Here is a 20,308-nt window from a genome sequence, read left to right on the forward strand (position 1 = left end):
ACTAAACACATTTCTCTGACACCAGGTATCTGCTGGGATTGCCACACTGGGAGGTACATGATATTCCCAATGCTCCACACCCTGTGGCACTGGTGTGGGCAGCCAGCTCATCATCAGGGATAAGGGCCCATTGACTAAACATTTTCCCACATCGTTGCTGCTTATATCAATAGCTCACTTGTTATGCTACCACAGCAGATTACATCCTTCATTTTCTGGCACAAACCACACAAAGGGAAAGGTCTTCACTGTAGAGCGTGGCCCTTGGCAAGATGTGAGACCAGGGACTCAGGCAGGACTTTACGTAAAGTGTTTTATCAACCTTCCACAGCCCCAGCTGGGGAGATTTCAATGGGCTATGCCCCAGGACTGCTTACCACTAACCACGCACCTCCTTTCATGCAGATGTCAAAGGCAGTTGTTTGTATTGTGACAGTTCTTCTGCAGAAGAGATTAAGAAATACTCATTTCTGCTCTTTAAAGTACACTGCCTTTTAGCTATGCACAAACTTCTCCATTGCCTGAATTTCTTCTTATTGCCAGAGTTTTCAATACCAGCTTTGCAATTTATCCAGGTCATGCTGAGGTCTCTTTTCCTATGCATTTACTCCTGAAGTGCTCACAGATAGTTTGCTGCAGTGGAATTTCCTATCAGGGAACCCTTATGTTTTGCTGTCTAATTCATTACTGCCTCAGCAATGGCAAACAGCACTCAAGAAGCACGAGGCCCAGCATTTCTGATGCTGGCAGAAGGAAACAGCAGAGCAAATAGAGAAAGCCCTCAGAAAACTTCAGAAAGAAGCTACTGCCTCACAAGTGCTGACAACCCTGAGACACCATAGGATGTGATGCTGGGCAGAATGGACCAGGATACCAAGCAGTTTGTCCACAGGACACCCTATTGCTCTGGCAGGGTGATGGAGCCACACAGCATCTTTGATCTACCAGATTCATCTCTAACACACCAAGCCCATGAGCACACTCATTGCATTACAGTCAGGTGCTCTGATTTATTGTTGCTCTTCATGGCTGCTGGGCTTGGTTCGCTCAGGCTGAAGCTTAAAATGATAGCTATGCAAAACTCCATCTGATTTCCCATCCTTTGCTCAACTTCCCACGTTAAAGCACCCCTGTGGTTCAGTGAATCCCACCTGTTTCACCTCCTTCCCTGACAAAGCACTTTCCAATGAGAGACAAGCAGGTCTGAAGCAGCAGTACAGACTCAGCAATGAAGTGCGGGCAGGAGGGACTCCTCTCCTGCTGTAGCCAGGTGGGATGAGTTGCCAGCTCCTGCCCCTCACTAGACACCAAGATATAACGCAGCAGATTCAGGATGGACAGAGATGAAAGCAGCACACACCCCATGGCAACCTTCGTCTGCCCCCCAGCACGTCCCAGCCTGTGAGACATATTCCCCAACCTCCTGATTTGCATCCCCAAAAGCAGGAAGGGCTTAGGAAAGTGCCATCACTAAGCTGGGAAAACCGTGAGCAAGTCGAATCCAGGAGCGGTGAGCTCCGAGGGATGCTCTCCTCCATCCCGAGCACACTACAAAATACAAGTACAAATTAAAAACACTAGGAGGAAAGGAGCCAGAAGTGCAGCCTGCAATGCACAGACAGCCTGAAGCGAGGTCAGGGAACCGGCACGTTATTAAGTAGAGGCTGCAGCCCTTTCAGCACCGGTTGCTGTGGGGTTTTCCTACGGGAAAATTCTATCAGGCTCCCCGGCCGCTGCCTGCAGAGGTCACCTCCAGCCCGGCGCCGCACACAGCAACACCCATGGGACGGGTCAAGCTCCGCTGGCCCCAGGGACAAGGTCCCTGCGAGGGGCACACTGGCAGGCAGAGCCTGGACAGGTAAGCAGCAGCCATGTGTCTCCCTGCAGGGTGCATGGAACGTGGGGTCTGTGTCTGAACGCAGCGGACACACACGGGCGCTTTTCCTTACGCAGCCTCACGGAGGAGGGAGCTGGCGGCTGAATCCTTCCGGTGCTCCAGTGCTGAGCCTGGCGCTTCCTGGGACGGCTCAAGGGTAGGTCTGGGTTACTCCATTCTTGGGAAATCAGCTTTGAGGCTTTTCCCCCTCCCGGGATAATAAATGAATGTTCTGAACAACAAAAAGCAGGAATTAAGAACATATTTGCAAGAGTTTCCAGAGTTTAAATTCCTCACAGTATTAAAAGTAGCTCGGGAAGCAGGCAGCCTCTTCAGGGGAAAATCTACTTTGTTTTCTGCACAGCACTACTTTATTAGCATCCTGTAACAAATTCTGCTAACACGGAAATTAAAAGGTCAGGAGTTAACATAAAGCTGAGCCCCACGGAAAGCAGGATTGAGGCAGCACGGGCAGAGCTGCCAGGACTGCGAGCACAGGTCCAGGAGCCTCTTTGGCACCCACAGGCCAGGAACTCCCTTAAACATTAGCACATGGCTGTGGGACATTCCAGCAGTGACTTCTCATAAAATACTGGGGACAGACTGGTGAAAGAAAAAGGTTGTATGTTTTCCAATGATATCACAAACCCTGCATTTTGAGCACTTAGAAATGCCCTAGATTTTTGTTGTCAATACCACCGCAATGAGGGCAAGACTGTGCCTCAATGTCCACGCAACCCCTGTGCAGGTGCCAGCCACCTTAGCCAACCTACTAAAACCACTCCTCCCTGTACCCAACACTTGCATCAATCACCCACTGAAGGTGTACTAGCACTTAAGGAGCTCCCATTCCTTCGCAGAGCAGCCTCCAGGATGGCTTTGCTGGAGACCCGCAAGTACTTACAGGGCTCAGCCCTTGGTGGTGTGAATCCCGACCTTGCCAGTGAGAGGCAAACACCCTCCTTTAGCGTGGAAAAGCTCACAGCCCTACTGGATGGAGGGGAGGAGAACACTCGGATACGGAGGGCAGTGGGTGAGTGACCATCACAAGGCTGCGCTTGACCATGGCATGGCTGCATCCCTGCTGTTTCTGCTCCTCCTTTGCAGCACGGTGGGGTTTGTGCTCCTGGGTATTTCCTTATTGCTCATCTCTTAAAGAAGTGGGAGTGTGGAGATGGAGTTCCCTGATAGAGTAAACCATGACTCCTCCAGAGCCACTCCTGCTGTCCCTTCCCTGCTCCCATCCCCAGTATCTTTGCTAAGACTGATTGAACTTGAATACAAGGACTGAGGGTCACACAGGCAAGTATCTCTGTGCAACAGGGATGAATGCAGGGACTAGTGCTGATGTGCAGTGATGCACACCATGCATGAACTGAGCCAACAGCCTTCCTCAGCATGTTAGCCTCATTCAGGTGAGGAGTTCCTTGTGTGGGTTGGCTCAGGCAGGCTAAGCTGCTTTCACTTGTGACACCTAGATAGAGAAATAATGAATCAAACCCCTCTTTTTTCTCTATTACTACATCTATATTATACCTTTAACAAATGAAAATGGCACAGACCACTGGGACTGCACAATTCACAGTGCAACTGGAGTTCCGTATAACCTTAAGCGCACATGGACTCAAGGTTTCAAGGCACAAAATGAAGAGCAGGAGCATTTGGGCTGACACAGAAAGAATGAGGCCAAGAGCTGCTTCACAGTGTTGCGAAGGGCTGATAAAGCCCTGAGCCAAAGCACTGGTGTGAGCAGGACATGCGGCAGCTGGAGCTGTTAGCTTCTGTCTGGGCAAAACCCAGCTAAATGCAGCTCTTGCTGCCACCAGAAAAGCTCTTCAAGAGAGTTCCATACCTGTTTCCTGCCTGAGGCACAAAGTCTGCGCTGACGCCCTGACCAGGGACAGTGCTTTCCCTTGCAGAGTCACTATTTCCACTCAACAGAGTCCTCTCACAGGCCTGCTGGGTTCTCCTCAACTCCTCTAAGTCTCTGCTTTTCAGTTAGGTGTGACAGCAATCAGAGCCTGCACAGCAAAATAAAATCTGCCTATAGTCACCCTAAATAATACATCATCGGTACCCACCACCCCAGTCCTGCCCACACTGCCTGCACCTCCCCAGCCCCAGGAGAGCTAACTCTTCTGTGTTGCTTTGCAGTCGAAGCTATTGAAAGTGATCCTGTATTTAGCAGAGAGAATCAGTATTTCCAGAGCCAGAATGAGAAGTATGAAGCTGCAGTCAGAAAGGCTGTTCACCTCCAGAAAAAGATGCACGAGATGGGATGGACTGAGAACGGACCAGAATTTAAGTACATTTACAGGTAATTTTGTACTTTTTTTAGTGTAAAATAATTTTCTGTTAGAAGGTTTGTATGCCAACAAGAACAGGCTTTAGCAAAGGCTGGGAGAGGCCAGCAGTTGACAGATAAGGTTCTGATACAAATACGCTGCAGGTTTTTACCTTAGCAGCATGCTTAGGAGAAGGGAAAATGATGATACACAGCTGGGAATTTCAGTGCAGTGCTGTTAGATCGCAGAAGTTCACATCCCAACATACTACTTCCACCTCAGCAAGCTACTTACTCGTGCTACAGCTCTGATACCACCCCTCAGATGTTTTTACATGTATAACCAGAATTGCAAGTGCTGCTGTTCCTGTTACATTGCTGACTTCCAGCAGAATTAAAGACAACATTGTCTCTATCTAGAAAAACTATATTGTATTTAAAAAAAAAGAGAAGAAAACCCCACAAACTTTAGTTTGTAGGTCACCGGAATATAATAGTTCTTGCAATCCTTTGCTTCAAACATTTTTATTAACACTTTGCATGGGGCTGAGCTCCACATCTTAGTTGCTCATCTCTCCTTCTTTCTCCCATTGGTAATTATTACTGGCTTGCTGTTACTAATGCACACTGGTGGGGTTACACACCCAGTAAGAAAATGCAAGTGCACAGGCCTTGCTAAAAAGTTTTTCCCCATTATATGAAAGACTATGACTTTTTTTATGCTAAGCTCTTTGCTGGCTACTGAGACTGATAAAAGGGAAATTCTTCTATCGAGAGCTCCTGGACCTGGTCATTACATTCCCAATAACAAGCAGCTCTCCACTCCTTCCTCAGAAGAAACAAAACAATCCCAACAGATTTGAAAGACCTGACAAAACTCAACCACATTTCCTATAGGTTTGCTTTTATCAGACCCCCTGATACCAAGGGCTGTGGCAGGACCAGCCCTGCGCTACCACATTTTGCTGGATTAAGAGCACAGTGGCCTGATGAAACATGAGGTGAGAAGGAAGCTCTTACTAGCAAAGTCCTTGTGCCTCCTGGTGCCAAACAGTGAATCACTTGCACACATATAAAAGACAGCTCTTTAAAATTGCAGTTAAAGCAGCATCATTTCTGGATGAGCTGCCAAGGGGTCATTAAGTCTTTTTCTGTTAATCAAAGCAAGTTCCCTTCAACTACTTTGTTCATATTTTTCGCCCTGCTTTTTCAGCATGACTGATTCTCTCTCAGGGCAGGATGAAAGAAAGGTCATAGTCATTTGTTAACAATGAAAGGTATCTATCTAGAATGAGATGCTCACTAGAGCACTGCAGTAAAGCAATGTGCTAACAATCATACAAGCTACTGAGAACAGCAAAGCCACTTACTTTTACATGTGAGAACACATGTACTTATATCTGTGAGTCGATTCAACCTATTCTGAGGAATCCCAGGAAAAGGGACTATATTCCTCATATTTTCTTAGGATTTCTTGCACACTAAAATGAAGGCTTAAAATGAATGAGTTTCTGATTTGCAGCATGGAAATTACAGTAACCAAGTTCCCATACACAGTTTCTAGAATAGTGCATCTTAGGATGCATGCAGCCCTATTAGCTAGCAATGGTGAAGGAGCCAAACAGACAATAAACCAGGTGTTAAAAGGATGCATTTGTATTTTCTACATGGGGAAAAACCCATCTCAAGCCAGGCTAAATCTCCATGAACCCTAGTATTGTCCACTGACAGTTAGTGAGAGCCAACACCCAGGGAATGGTACAGCAACAAGCCCAACACAGAATCATAGAATAGTTAGGGTTGGAAAGGACCTTAAGATCATCTGGTTCCAACCCCCTGCCATGGTTAGGAACATACTGAGGTACTTCCCCAGAATGGGAATGTTCAAGAAATCTTAAGACTCAGATGCCCATGTATGTAATTCACTTCTATGTGTCCCACAGTGAACTGCCAAGGTTTGGGGGTTTTAGGGTAGGGTGGTGGGTTTTTTTAGCTCAGGCTTAAAATGTGACTTAAACAACCAAGAAAAGAAAAAATCCTGTGATGTAAAATAAAGATACAAAGGGCTCAGAAGCTATCAGAGCCACAAGTGCTTCAGAGCTGGGCTATGTTTCAGGAGCTTAGCATTTGCTAATCCTCCAAGAGCAAGTGAGATAATTAGCTAGTGGCACTTAAGCAAACTGTGTTAAGAAAGAAGGAACTAAAGCAGCTTGGAAGAGTGATTTTCATAGAATAATAAAATAGTTTGTGTTGGAAAGGACCTAAAGCTTATCAACCCCTTCTGTTAGATCAGGCCACTCAAAGCCCTTTCCAATCTGGCTTTGATGCAGTATTGCCTCCTGCAATACTGTATTGACGCTGGATGGTGGGTAAGGTAGGACAATGCAGAAATCAAAAGGCTGCAGGTAGCACTGTCTGTTGACTGTCACAGTGTCACTGCCTCATTCACCACACCCCTGGAACTTCATCCGTGTACAGAAACACCCCATGTGCCTTCTCCACAGGGCACTGTCAGGAGAAATCGCATTTCTTCTTCACACCATCTTCATGAGAAGTATTTCAGTGCTGGGCTCTGACAAACAGATTGCCAAATGGATTCCTCTCGCCATGCAGTATCAGCTCATCGGAAGCTATGCCCAGACTGAACTGGGGCACGGTAAGGCTGCAAAGAAAACAGCATTTCCATAGGACAAAAGGCCCAGATTCTCAGGAGAATGTGAGTTCAAGGTGTCTGTGCTTCACTGGAGGAGGGGTGGAAATGCCACCTGCATGCTAGAGGTTGATGTTCCTCAGTGTTCCTCTGCAAGATGGAGATTGTGCTGGTTTTGGTTTTGCCAGTGTGGGAAAAATAACAGGGTGAACAGAGCAAGGGTGAAAGCTCATGGTTAGATGGCTCATGATTAGATGGCATAGTTAGATTGCAGTAACCATTGGTGGAGGGTATCAGCCAGGCAGCTTGCCCAAGCTGATGGCTGTCACCATAAACCAGGCATCTTGCCTAAGCACCATATGGCTCAAGAGAGCTTTATAGGAGATGATCTGGGGTCACTGGGAACATCATCCTGTGGTTCTCACCAGGAAGGTAAACCACAAAACCACACGAGCCTCCAGAAATCTTCCACTCTTTCCATCCTTGCTATACATCAGGAGATACCAAGAGATATAAATACATACACACACTGTTTTGGGTTTTTTTAAAGGAACTTATCTTCAGGGTTTGGAAACAACAGCAGTCTTTGATATCACTACACAGGAGTTCATACTGAACACACCGCAGATCTCTGCCATGAAGTGGTGGCCTGGAGACAGTAAGTACCACACAAAATACTTCGGTTTTCCTCATTGGCCTCCTTCAGTTGCTCACTCTACCCCACTCAAGCTCTGTGTTTGAGGGCCCAGGTTCTGGGCAGAGAACTTCAGTAAGAGATCATAGAATAGTTAGGGTTGGAAAGGACCTTAAGATCATCCAGTTCCAACCCCCCTGACATGGGCAGGGACACCTCACACTAAACCATATCACCCAAGGCTACATCCAACCTGGTCTTGAACACTGCCAGGGATGGAGCATTCACAACCTCCCTGGGCAACCCATTTCAGTGCCTCACCACCCTCACAGTAAAGAATTTCTTCCTTATATCCAGTCTAAACCTCCCCTGTTTAAGTTTGAACCCATTACCTCTTGTCCTATCACTACAGTCCCTAATGAATAGTCCCCTCACCAGCATCCCTATAGGACCTCTTCAGATACTGGAAGGCTGCTATGAGGTCTCCACGCAGCCTTCTCCAGGCTCAACAGCCCCAACTTTCTCAGCCTGGCTTCATATGGGAGGTGCTCCAGTCCCCTGATCATCCTTGTGGCCTCCTCTGGACTTGTTCCAACAGTTCCATGTCATTTTTATGTTGAGGACACCAGAACTGCACACAGTACTCCAGGATGAACAGATCAAGAGGCAAGTAAGAGACGAAAGGGTTCTGTACAAGTTCAAAGGCCAGAAAGGAGCCACCCTCATCTATTGAAAGCCTTTAGGTAGCAGGGCTGGAGAACTTAGCTCAGGTGAACTCCTGCCTCTGCAGGAATTAATCTTCTTTGTAAACAATACTCAGAAAACCAAAAACCACAGGGAGGTCATCAGCACAAAGGATCAGCATAAAGGATTCACGTCATCAGCCAGTCTCAGCATAAAAGATTCAAGTGTGAAATTCACGGCTCCCCTCAGGAAGGTGTTTCACAGCAAATCACTGGAGTTGCTCTGTCAGCCCCAGCACTCCCCACTCCTCAGCTCTGCAAGGTCTCTAATTAGCTTTTAATATTTTCTCCTCTGCTGACGCAAACTCTTCATCCAAACCCCACGGGCTTTAATAATAATGCAACTTTGGAGAGATATGAGCAAGCTCGGAGCACAGGTTTAGGCAAACTCCAGCTTCCAACATCTGTGGATCACACCTACACTCACCCATGTCAGCAAGACCTAAGATACAATTAGCACAGACTGCTAACTGGAATTGTTTGTACTGTACCTCATCTTAAGGGAACGTGGCTGGTTTTCTCCTTACAGTGGGAAGGTCAGCAACACACACAGTGGTCTTTGCTCAGCTGTACGTCCAGGGGAAGTGCCATGGCGTGCATCCCTTCATTGTGCAGATACGCAGCCTTCAGGACCATTCACTGTGCCCAGGTAAATGACCCCTGATACCACAGTGCTTGTGCAGGTGCTCTGCCTCTTTTGCCTTTAAATGACTCCTAAAACATTGTGCCCAGGGAGATTTACAGTGCCAAAGCCAAACCAAGACAGGTACCTGAGTCACAGTTATCATTAACTACAACCTTTTTATCTAAAGGAAGATGTAATGGCATATCCAGACCAAGCCTTCTTAACTGAAGGTCTGGGCTGCTCTGACCACCTCTGTATTAATACCTGAGTTCTAACCCTGGCCAGTGTGGGTGACAGATGGATCATGGAAACAAACTGCCTGTTTCATCCCTCAGGCAAGATCACCCATGCTGGGGAAGAAGCAGAACTGAACGTGCCCTTCTCCCTTGAGACCCCTTGACACAAAATGGAGAGAGGAGCTCAAGTGGAAGTAAGCAGCTGTGTTTTCTCCTGCTCCAGGCATAACTGCAGGAGACATTGGTCCCAAAATGAGTTTTGAGCACATTGACAACGGGTACCTCATGCTGCAGAATGTGCGTGTCCCCAGAGAGAACATGCTGAGCAAGTTTTGTGAGGTATGACAGACTCACATCACACGTTAGATTCTCACTGCACAGCCAGAGGGATGACAGGGACCTGCCTCAATTTAGGACAAAATTCTTCCTTTGAGATGTCTGCAAGTCTCTGTGGTTTTGTCAAGGGCAGAAGATACCTGAATCCTAAATGAAACTCAATGTCAGGAATTCCACGTTCAGAGGCTGGGGCTGATGGGGCAGGGAGAACCTGTCTGACCCAGAAGCAGTAAGAATTCGTCTCTTTAAATGGATATGTTCCATCCATTATACATAAAAATACTTCGTTTCTCATCAGCAAAGAATTTCGATGCCCATTTTATTCTATGCGTAGAGATGACACAACCAGTATTGAAGTACTGAAGAAGGTGGCATCTAACATCCTCTTTCTAGGTTCAACCGGACGGCACCTATGTAAGACGGGGGTCCCAGCAGATGAACTATCTCACAATGACTGCAGTGCGGGTCGCCCTCATCTCACATGAGGCTGTAACACCCCTAATGAAAGCTTGCACCATTGCCATCAGATACTCTGTGGTTCGCCGGCAGTCCAAGTTAAAGCCTGGGTAATGTTATGCAGGTCTGCAGCAGGGAAGTGGACCATGCACCATGTTCCTCTGCACCAGTCTGTGGTTTAATGTCTTATCTTTCAGCACATCACTGGCTTATTTCCTGGGCCAGACATGCTCCCCCATTATTTACATTAACGAGCTTCAGTCAAAGTACAAGAGAATGTTTACAGTTCTTTCTAAGATAAGTTTCATAGTTTGAATAGCTCAGCAGCTCACACAGAGAACTTATTTTTCTTGTAACTGGCCTTCCTGTGTAATCCCATAACTCAGAATCCAGATAATGTAGACAAGTTGCTGAATTCTTATTCCATAGTGTCCTACTTGTGGGCACAATATTAAAATACCTTCCAACATCCACCCTTCCGATATCCACACTTTACAACATTGAATTTATCAGTCTGGTGAGAATGCCTCTAATTTTTAAATAGATATTTCTGATTTGAATGAATTTCAGGAATTTCCACTTACAGCTCCTTTCAAAAGCAAGATTATCCTAATGAGAACATGGTTTGGATCAAACACAAACCAAACACAAGAGCACAGTATGCTCAACTATTGTAAGAACCAATTCCATCATTTGAAGTCCCAAGGGTACCAACCACAGAAAGAGTGGAAAAGAACATCCACAAAAAGCTCAGAAAGCTTAAAATAATTTAGGCTAAACTATTTTCAGGGTCCACAAAGACCCAGTTTGCAAAGTAAAAGTTCTTCAGGGTGCAGGGCCAGCACCTCCCTTTAACACCAAACATCTTGCTATCCTTGGAGGGCTTAATCTTTATCCCCTCCTGCAGTCCCTGTTCCCCCTGGGCACCAACCTATCACACAGAGCCTCTTCTACTCAATGCTGGTTCACCAACACAGCAGAAACATAATCTTTTTCATAGTCAGGCTCATTTCCCTAACAGTTGAGCAAGCTGGGCAGATTGGCTGGCACAACATCAGCTCAGTCCCCTTAGCAAACTGCTGCTTCATAATGAAACATGCCTGTTTTCATTTTTTTACTTGTTTTCACTTGTTCATTATGTGATAAGTAAACTAACACTAGTTAAGCCAGTGTTCACACTTTCCCTATCTCACCAGCTGTCTTCCAACAGGGAAGAAGAAGCAAAGATCCTTGACTTTCAGACTCAACAAGAGAAGTTGCTGCCCCACTTGGCAGCAGCCTATGCCTTTCATTTCATCAGCAACTACCTGCAGGACCTATTCAACAGAGGGTACGAAGAGATCCAGAGGGAGAACTTCAGCATGCTCCCGGAGGTGAGCCACAGCAGCATTAGCTCATACAGCATTCCTCATCCCTAAATATCAAAGTATTTTAGCACACTGGACAAGCATTCTTCTCAGCACTAGATAACTGGAGAAAGAGGAAGCACTAAGAGATTAAATGATGTGTCCTAGGTCCACAACCAGTCAGCAATAGCATTTGCTTTACCACCCCAACTTTGTCATCTGGGGAACTATTGCACAGTGAAAAGTCCTTGAAAAGCATGTTCATTTGATAAAAACCTTGTTCCAAGTAGCTGGTGGCACAAAGTGTTATTTCCCAACATCATCTACAAATGCAAATATTCACTTCTGAGCCAAAACCAAAAATGGGACTTTTTAGATAGAATGTAAGATTTTGCAACTGGAAACCTGAAATGAAAGCACACTTTGAACAAGGGTGACCAAAGCCACTGCTGGTTGAACCCCAAAAAAAGCATCAACTAACCACAGCATGCCCAGCACAATGGTGTGCAGCATCCCAAAGGAGGAGCTGGGTGCTAGGGATCCCATCCCAGGCAGCTGGGTGCTATGCCATCATGCAAAGGAGGATCTGACAGGGATTTCCTCTCTAGAAACTGAACAAAATTAAAAGAGGAAACTGATTCTGAGGATTTCTTTGGACCATTTTTACCATTAACACTCTGCCTTACTTTTAATTTCTCTTTTCAAACAGCTCCATGCATTTTCTTCGGGCTTCAAAGCCATTGTTACTCAGTACTGTGCTTCCGCAGTAGAAGTCTGTCTCTGGGCATGTGGGGGCCATGGTTACTCCCTGCTGAGCGGACTCCCTTCCCTGTGTACTAGAATACTTGCCTCTTGTATTTATGAAGGGGAAAACACCATTTTGTTCCTGCAAACTGCCAGGTAACAATCCAAACCTGTTCATCAAAAAGCCTGCCCCCTCATTTATTCAACCTCTACCACTCCTTCCCCAAAACCAGTAAAACCAGCTACTCCTTTCTCCCAGCACCTTCTAAAAATACAACTCAGGACTTAAACTGTTCATGCCTTCTGTCTAACAAGCATGGAGGTGTATGGGAATTAGATTATCTCTTCTATTTTTGGGTTTGATATGTATGCAGGTGCTGTTCTGCATAACCTCATTTTCCTCTGTCTGGGACCGCAGCAAAAGCACTGCTACCCAAGTTTTGCAGTTTAGTTTTTAAGAAACCAGCACAATGTGATATTGGCAAAGTGAGGTTGATTCAGAGAAGGCAGAGCTGTAGGATACTGAAAGCAGATGAGTCACACTCCAAGAACACCAGTTTCCTCGGAACACGCAGACTGATGATTATCCAAGGTTAGATTAAATGCAGGAGAAAGAAACCACAGCTGCTTGAACTTTTAATAACATGTGAAGAAAACCAGTACAATTCCAAGGGGCAGAGGTGCAACCACACAGCTCTGTGCTTGCATTCTGCACTCATTGCTGTCTCTTCTTGCAAGATCAATAGATTACTTCTAGACCTGGTAACACTAGGTCATAGCAGAGGTGCCAGAAAAATAAGGGAGTACAAAACGTGTTTAGCTCCAAGAGTCTCGTATTTGTTAACGTAATGTGATTGTGTGTTGAGGATCACACCAAACCACCATTAAGACTCCCAGAGCATTAAGACTCAGGCTGCAGTTGATAATGTGTCTTATCACCATGCTTCTAATAGCCACAGCAAGTTTCTTCCTAAAAAATAATCAGTACAGATTGCTGTAGCATTGAATACTGTAAGCAGGCTGCCCCTGAGACCCATCACAGATCAGGTTATTGCAAATAAGATGTAAAATATAAGGTCATTAGTCATTCAGGTCCATTCTGAACCACTGACAGGATGGGTTACATCTTGCTGCTCCTCACGTGAGCCCGCTTTACTTTTCGCATGATCATTTGCTGCAGGGGATCACAATCATCCCCTGCTCTGACTGTTATCCTCTTCCCAGGTTCCTGATTAAGTGCTTCATGGCAGCCAGCGCTGGCCACCCTGTCCCACCATCTGTCACTTACCTGGCTGCAGTGAAACCCGGGAAGTGCCCAGCCAAGAACAAGTTTGATTTCCTCAGTCCAGATATTTACACCCAGGCCTATCGACATGCAGCAGTCAGGTCAGTAGAGACAGGAGACATGCTTCTCTCTTTGACATCAGAAATGTGTTAAGAGCTCATCTGCTTCCTTGCTTTAAAGGGAGGTAAAATAACATAAGTTACACAAGAATTGACACCATCTGCTCCTGAATGAGGAAGACTCACACAGGTTTAACAGCCATGTCAAGTGTTCAATATGAAGCTTTCAGATCACAATATTTTAAGCCACATGCTACCAAATAACTGTATTCCACAAACCTGATTCTATACCAAGCTGCTGGCTCTGTTTATGGAAATCCCAGAGTACATCACTGAGTTGCCATCCAGTAAAACCTTCAGCCAGCTGGACCCTGTGCAGTTCTATATACAAAGCTAAAATTTCACATACCTGTGAAACTGATGTTTCAGTTAACACCACAGCAAACACAGTGCCTCTCATTGCATCTGAACTACACATTTAACTACTCAGCACAAATAAAAATAGTCTCATGAGTGGTCTCATTAGTATTATGGGCACAGTTATGAGCCATACATGTGCCATCTCTGAAAATCAGGCAAATTGATCAACATCTCTACTGCCATTCAAATCAGTGTAAAAACAGCCATTCTTCCAAAAGCTTTAGTGTCAATGGGAGCAAGATCTGGATCTTGTAAGAGCAGTCCAATACTATCATGGCTTTATTTTGTTCTGCAAATCCTCCTTACACACAGAACCCAAGAAAAACTCCTCAGAACCCCTGGTAAAGTACCCTGAAAGCTGAGAAGGCAAAAATCCTTCAGCACCAGGGTGGTTTGGGTGCTTCTCCCAGTTTTTACTTAGATTTTGCATAATGTAAGCTCATTCATGCTGAGTGTAGGTAACTTCAAATGTCAGAAGTGCCTTTTTGCCATACAATCGCACATGAGTCTGAATATGAAATGAGTGCATGTGGGCTGCAAGAGCCACACACAATATGCTTTTCTGATCTTCCAGACTCATCAGCAGCACAGCAGCTAAACTACAGGTCTTGATTCAGTCTGGAGTCAAAAAGCACGATGCGTGGAATGAGTGCACGGTGCAGCTGGTGCAGGCTGTGAAGGTTAGTAAAAATCATCTGCTTATGTGATGTTTGTCTTTAGGATATAACGTGCAACAGAAACACATGATCAGCTTAAAGTACCAGTGCTGTTTATTGTTTTCTGTTAGCATCTAAGGGATACTATGAAGCCCAGGGCACCACTGGGGTCTGTATGGTGGGAAAATCATAGTAAGAAGCAACTCCTGATCTGAAGAATTTGCCATCTGAAAAGGCCAGGTAGAAAAAGAACAGAAATTAAACGGGAGAGAAGAAAACAAAATACATACACAGTTCTGCTGCCACTACTAGCAGAATCAGGTCTCCCGTATCAAAGTCACAGAGTGGTTTGGGTTTGAAGTGACCTTAAAGCTCATCTAGTTCCAACCCCTTGCCATAGCAAAGACATCTTCCACTAAGTAAGGGAGCAAAGACTAGACCTCAGCAGCAGCATTTTCTGTGGTCACCTGTCTCCTGTGCATCACCTCCCATTTTCAATTACACAGACTTGGAGGAAGCAGCAAGTATTCAATGCTGTAAGCTTGAAAAAGAGCAGACAAGCTGTGTAACTGCCTCAAAAATAAAGGAGGCCTCCTATAAAAAAAGCAACTTTGAAAAATCACTTTCCCAATATTTTTTTTAATGTAAATATATTTTTAGTGGAGTAAAACTGAAACAAAGTGTTCCTGTTTGAGATTACCTTTAGGAAAGGCTTTGAACAGCATACAAACCTGAACAAGCTGTTCTCTCCTGCACACACTCAAATGGGTAGCCAAGGTCTCTGGACTGAAGAGCAGGGCAATCACATGACAGAGAAACTGGAATCCAGCCCTCTCTGAGAAGCAAGGAGGAGAACCCAGTGAGAAATAAACTGTTTCTGAGGAGCCCAGCACATGCAGAGGGCTGGCTGTGGTATTGCCAGTGGTGACTGTGCTGGTAGAAAACGGCTCTGAAGTTTCTTAAGTACTTCGGGGAGAGGAAAAGGGACCCAAAAGCCTTGAGTTTTCCCCATAACTTTAAAACCTTGATAGCCTGCTGCCTCCTTGGGGAATTTCTTGGTTTGAGCTAGATGATCTTAAGGTTCTTCCAACCCTAACTTTCATATGATTCTATGACTTCTTATTCCATACCTTCCCTGGAGACTCACCCACATGACTGGCACAGTATCTGTGTGAATAGATGCCTGCCAAGTGGCTCGGGAGCTGGGTACGGCTTTGCTTCAGACTCCACAGAGGTTAATTGCCTGAGGAGACATCCAGCTTCTCGGGCAAGTTCTGCAGTCCACACTGGCCTCCATGCTGCTTGGCTGTGCTGGCAGGAAGAGCAGCAGTGTGACTGTGCCATTCTTACACCCACAGCGGGGAGGAGAACCGTGCAGTGGGAACACACACAGATACCAACATCACCAACCACCCTCGGTAGCAATAACATAGTAAGAGCCACCCCCCCACACAGGTGGAGTCATATACTCTGAACCTCAGCTAATACTTCTGTAACTTGGAAGCTAGACATTCTACTGTCATCTGACCTAAAAACTACCAGTTTACTTGAAGCCACAAAAGCAAGAAGTAAATTTGCTTTTCTCCTGCAACAATAGAGGTTTTCAGAGCAAAGCCCTATAGACACTGAACCTAATGTACCATGAGCCCAAGGTCTCCAACAAAAGAGTTGTCTTCTATTGATGTATGACCAAGCTTCACTTGCTGGAGGTCAAAACAAGCCCATTCCAATGTGTGTTTCCATCACACAAACTCTTTAGGGTATTTATCAGAAATATTTAAAGTACCTCTGTGATTTCTAAAGTGGTTTTCTAGAGTTTACAAATACCAGTGTTTACTGTTTACACCCCCAAGTCTCTATGGTTGCTGTAAGACATGAATACGAAAGGTCTTGTGATCCAGCAAAGAATACAGACTGGGAAAGTGCCAGGGAAATTAAAAGGTTTTATATTCTTTGCGAGAACATTTGAGTCACTTGGCCTACTAAGTGTTTTGAGGTGCATTCACTGTTGATTGCATTTGTTTTCCAGGCTCACTGCCTCTACATCACAGTGAAAAACTTTGCAGAAACCGTGGAAAGACTCGAGACCAAAGGTGGCATCCAGAAGATAATGAAACATCTCTGCGACCTCTTTGCATTACACGGGATCTTCTCAAATTCAGGAGTCTTCTTGTACGATGGACACATATCCGGAGCTCAAATGGATATGGTGACTGCATCATACCTAGACCTCCTTGCTGTCATTCGGTGAGCTGCTCTAATATGAAAGGAGCTGTGATAGACCTATAAATGGTGCTGCTGTACCTATGGTAACATCTCCAAAGTCAATTGACCACATTCAGGGTTAATTTTCATTGCCTGGCAGCACTAAAAATTGCTTGAAGCATCCATGGAGCTTGTTTTCACAGCAAAACAGACCTAAGTGCCCAGCTCCTCTGCAATCTCCAAAGTTCTGGAACATGAAATCTTGAATTATAAACCAAGAAATCCTGAATGCTTTCTACCATTTGCAGTAGAGCAAAAGAAGGCAAATATATAGTGAGAGCAGCACTGGTAGGAGGCAGCAGATCAGACACTGCAAAATCTGCTTAAGCAACAGCTAATACAGCCTACTCTGTTGCCATGGCTGAGTTGCAACCTGCACCCAAACAATCCTGCCTACAGCTTGTTCAGATGCATCTGCTCGACACCATTTATTGCTAACTACATGAATTCTGAGATACACTGAAGTTTTAATTTAACACAACACTCACAAAGGCTTTTTGACAAGGGTTTTTCTTTCTCTACTTGATGCTGTTGTTTAAGAACAAGCTAAGCTATGGTGCAGAGAATGAGTTGCTACTGTATGTAAAATTCTATTTAAGACACCTGAAGTGAAACAAGAATACACCATAGGCAGGAGCTGGGCAGGACTGAGGTGAAGAGAGAGCATTTTCAGAACTCATCACAAAATTCAAGTTAAGCCATAAGCTTAATGTAAGGCTTACAAAAGTCTCACACGTTGTCATCTCTGGAATTCATTGCAACTTCTCAGTGTTATGCCTTGCTAAATGTCCATGCCTTGCTAAAAGGATTCAAGAATGCACATTTACCTATTTACAATTAGGATACAAACACTTCCTGGTCTGTAGCAAAACCCCAGCCTCTCCCAAACCCCCAAAGAGCCCTTCCCCCAAAGGAACTGGTAGATGCAAATGCCAACATTTGAGCAAACCATTTTGCATCCCTCTGCCTCAGGTGTGGGATACAGCCAATACAACTTCCTGCACCCAGGATGATGGGAGGATGAGGTAAAAGAAACCATCTTCTGCCTGGAGAAGCTGTCATTACATACTTGTCTTTATGCTCTAGCTGTCGCTGACTGCTGTCAGATCAGCCCCCGGGCTAAACAGGCCCTTGGTGCAGTTCAGGGTTGCTTTGTTCTTACAGACACAAAGAGAGCAGAAGACCTTGATACCCAATGATGAGGTAACAGAAATACTTCAGAGCAGATGAAGGTTGGAGATCAGCAAAGCACTTCACATGAATCTAGTAGCAACCTTATTCCAGTTTGGAGGACAAACACAGCATAAGAAAAACTTATTAAATATTAAAAATTAAAAACCCTGCAAAAACCGAAAGCAAGAACTGGCAGAGTGTGCTGAGGAAGCATCTGACATGACACTGAGTCCTAAATTAGGGATGGAGTCCAGGTGATTACAAGACCCATTCAATAGTACAGACAACTCAGGTTATTAGTAGAACATGCCACCTCTGAGCAATCAAAACAAGCAGGATTTCCCCCAGGGCCTCAGCAATGGGAAAAACTGGCACAAGCTTTTCAGGCTGAGGAAACTGGAACAACTGATTTTCCAGTTTGCCTTATTTTCCTTCCTTACAAAGCAATACCCACTTCAGTAACACAAACGACATTCATCTGCTCCATAGGAAGGATGCTGTTCCACTGGTGGATGCCTTTGACTTCACAGATAAGACCTTGAATTCTGCACTTGGCAGTTACGATGGCCAGGTTTACCAGCGGCTGTACGAGTGGGCTCGGAAGTCACCGACAAACACACAGGTACGGATGCTGTACTATAGCCAGCAACTTCTGCATTAGCCAGAGCAGAAATTGCTTTCCTTCTAATAAAAGCTATACAGATAAAAGTAAGTGGAATAAAACTTTTTAGTTCTTAGTATCGCACTCTGAACAATGGCCTGTGATACCCCAATTATGTCTCCTATAGTCTTAGATCAGCCATTGAACACAGCGATGACTTACAGCCCCCGGAGTACAGCAGCTTGTAGCAGGAAGCTGAGTCTGTGTATGCCACCAATATGGTTTTGCTTTTTAAACTTACAGAGGTAGTACTGCACAAAATAAGCTAAACCAAAAGTCTGTTTACATAGTTTACATATCATGGAACAACATATTATGCAAAAGCTGCTAAACACAGAGTGTATTCCATCCACTGGTATTTCTTCTAGTGCAATACTTCATTTTTCTAATAGTATGTTTAACCAGAAAGAGTATAAATGTTAAACAAGGCAATTTCATCCTTCATGGTCTTTAGCACTTTATTTTCACTTAATTCATCCATATTGTGGAATAATATAAAATTCTGCACAACATAAATAGCTATTGCTCCATTTGAAAACCCACTTTGCCTTAAGGAAAATTTTTACTGTGGTAATCAGCAACCCTTTGAAATTCTGCTGCTGAACACAGAATTTGCCTTCAGCAAACATTCATGTCCAAGCATATTTTCTGAAGTTAAATAGTACACTGCTCCATTTGGGATGAGTATTTTGTACTGATTATGAAGGACAGCACATACTTAAAGATCTTGCACTTAGCTGAAGCAGCTAGTAGCTTGGGTTTGTTTTTAAAAAGGTCTGTCTTTCTGTATTTCAGAGATCATTCTTTTATAAAAAATATATCCTTTCTTAATTACCACGAATTCCCTTCCACATTCTCTTTCTGAACAGACGAACCCAGCCTACGAGAAGTATTTGAAGCCACTTCTTCACAAGAAGCTATCCAAATTATGAAGACCATGATCTAAGTGAAGGCCACACACTTCCTCCTGCTCTTTGTGCAACTGTACATTGACAAAGCATCAGAAATGATAAATAAGAATTCATAATCAGTTGCTTACTTGCACTTGTAGCAAGTATGAAATAAGATTCTTAGCCAGTCACTTGCATTTAACCAGACAGAAGTCAAACAACGCTGAGCAGTGCCCACTGCTATGAGGCAATCTAGGCTGAAATAGCGTAGGGTTTGCTGCTTTCTAACCTGAAGTGTCCCAATAGCATTAAAACTATGTAATTTGGCTTCCTTATTCTTCTTCTAAAGCCACTTTATGGTGATTAATGGGGAAAAAAAACCAAACCACATTGCAAGCTCCTTCTCAGTGTGTTATAGCTATATAGTGCCTTGAGAAAACCCCCACAAACCCAGCCTTCCCTGAAAAACCCAAGGAAGCTAAAATGATGGTACCTGGCTTCTAGGAAAAACTTGTTCTCTTAGATCAAAAAGTATACTAGAAAGTACAGCTGCTTGGATAATTAACACAGCTCTCAACTTGCTCAGCAGTTGAGTATTCGGGGCTAATGAAGGTTCAGACAAAGCTGATGCCAACTCCAGTCTGCGGAACTTCTTTTGCCGTTAACAGAGCCACTCACATGGTCTTTCTATAAATCTTGGGCTCCAATAAAGTCTATTATTTCAAATACTGCTTCTCTGATTATTACACTTCATAATTATGGAAAAGGCAGGCTGATCCAGGCCAGTCATTAATTTGCTAGTAAATGAAGTGTTGCAAAGAACATCTTGTGATCACAACTCAGTGCCAGTTAACACAGATATTTCTTACCACATGTTGCAGGAAAGAAACAACCACTTTTCCTGAGCTTCATCCATTCAGTTTTTCTTTCCCCCTTATAGGAAGAATAAAGCTCTTGCTGCCTCTTATG

At 44.6% G+C, this 20,308-nt stretch overlaps 1 protein-coding gene across 1 annotated transcript; it reads left to right on the forward strand.

The window, feature by feature from the left end:
* Positions 1-1,814: 1,814 nt before the first annotated feature.
* Positions 1,815-20,033, forward strand: ACOX2 (acyl-CoA oxidase 2). Its single transcript, XM_005149394.3, has 16 exons — positions 1,815-1,858; positions 1,954-2,033; positions 2,737-2,909; positions 4,031-4,193; positions 6,665-6,816; positions 7,361-7,468; positions 8,717-8,836; positions 9,272-9,387; positions 9,778-9,950; positions 11,051-11,213; positions 11,896-12,086; positions 13,155-13,316; positions 14,269-14,374; positions 16,380-16,597; positions 18,278-18,410; positions 19,319-20,033. Exons 3-16 carry the CDS (start codon positions 2,750-2,752, stop codon positions 19,379-19,381), a joined length of 2,028 nt encoding a protein of 675 aa, XP_005149451.2. The 5' UTR covers positions 1,815-1,858; positions 1,954-2,033; positions 2,737-2,749; the 3' UTR covers positions 19,382-20,033.
* The last annotated feature ends 275 nt before the right edge of the window (positions 20,034-20,308 follow it).

This window comes from Melopsittacus undulatus, chromosome 9 (assembly GCF_012275295.1).
Source record: "Melopsittacus undulatus isolate bMelUnd1 chromosome 9, bMelUnd1.mat.Z, whole genome shotgun sequence".
In the NCBI taxonomy this organism is placed as follows: Eukaryota; Metazoa; Chordata; class Aves; order Psittaciformes; family Psittaculidae; genus Melopsittacus; species Melopsittacus undulatus.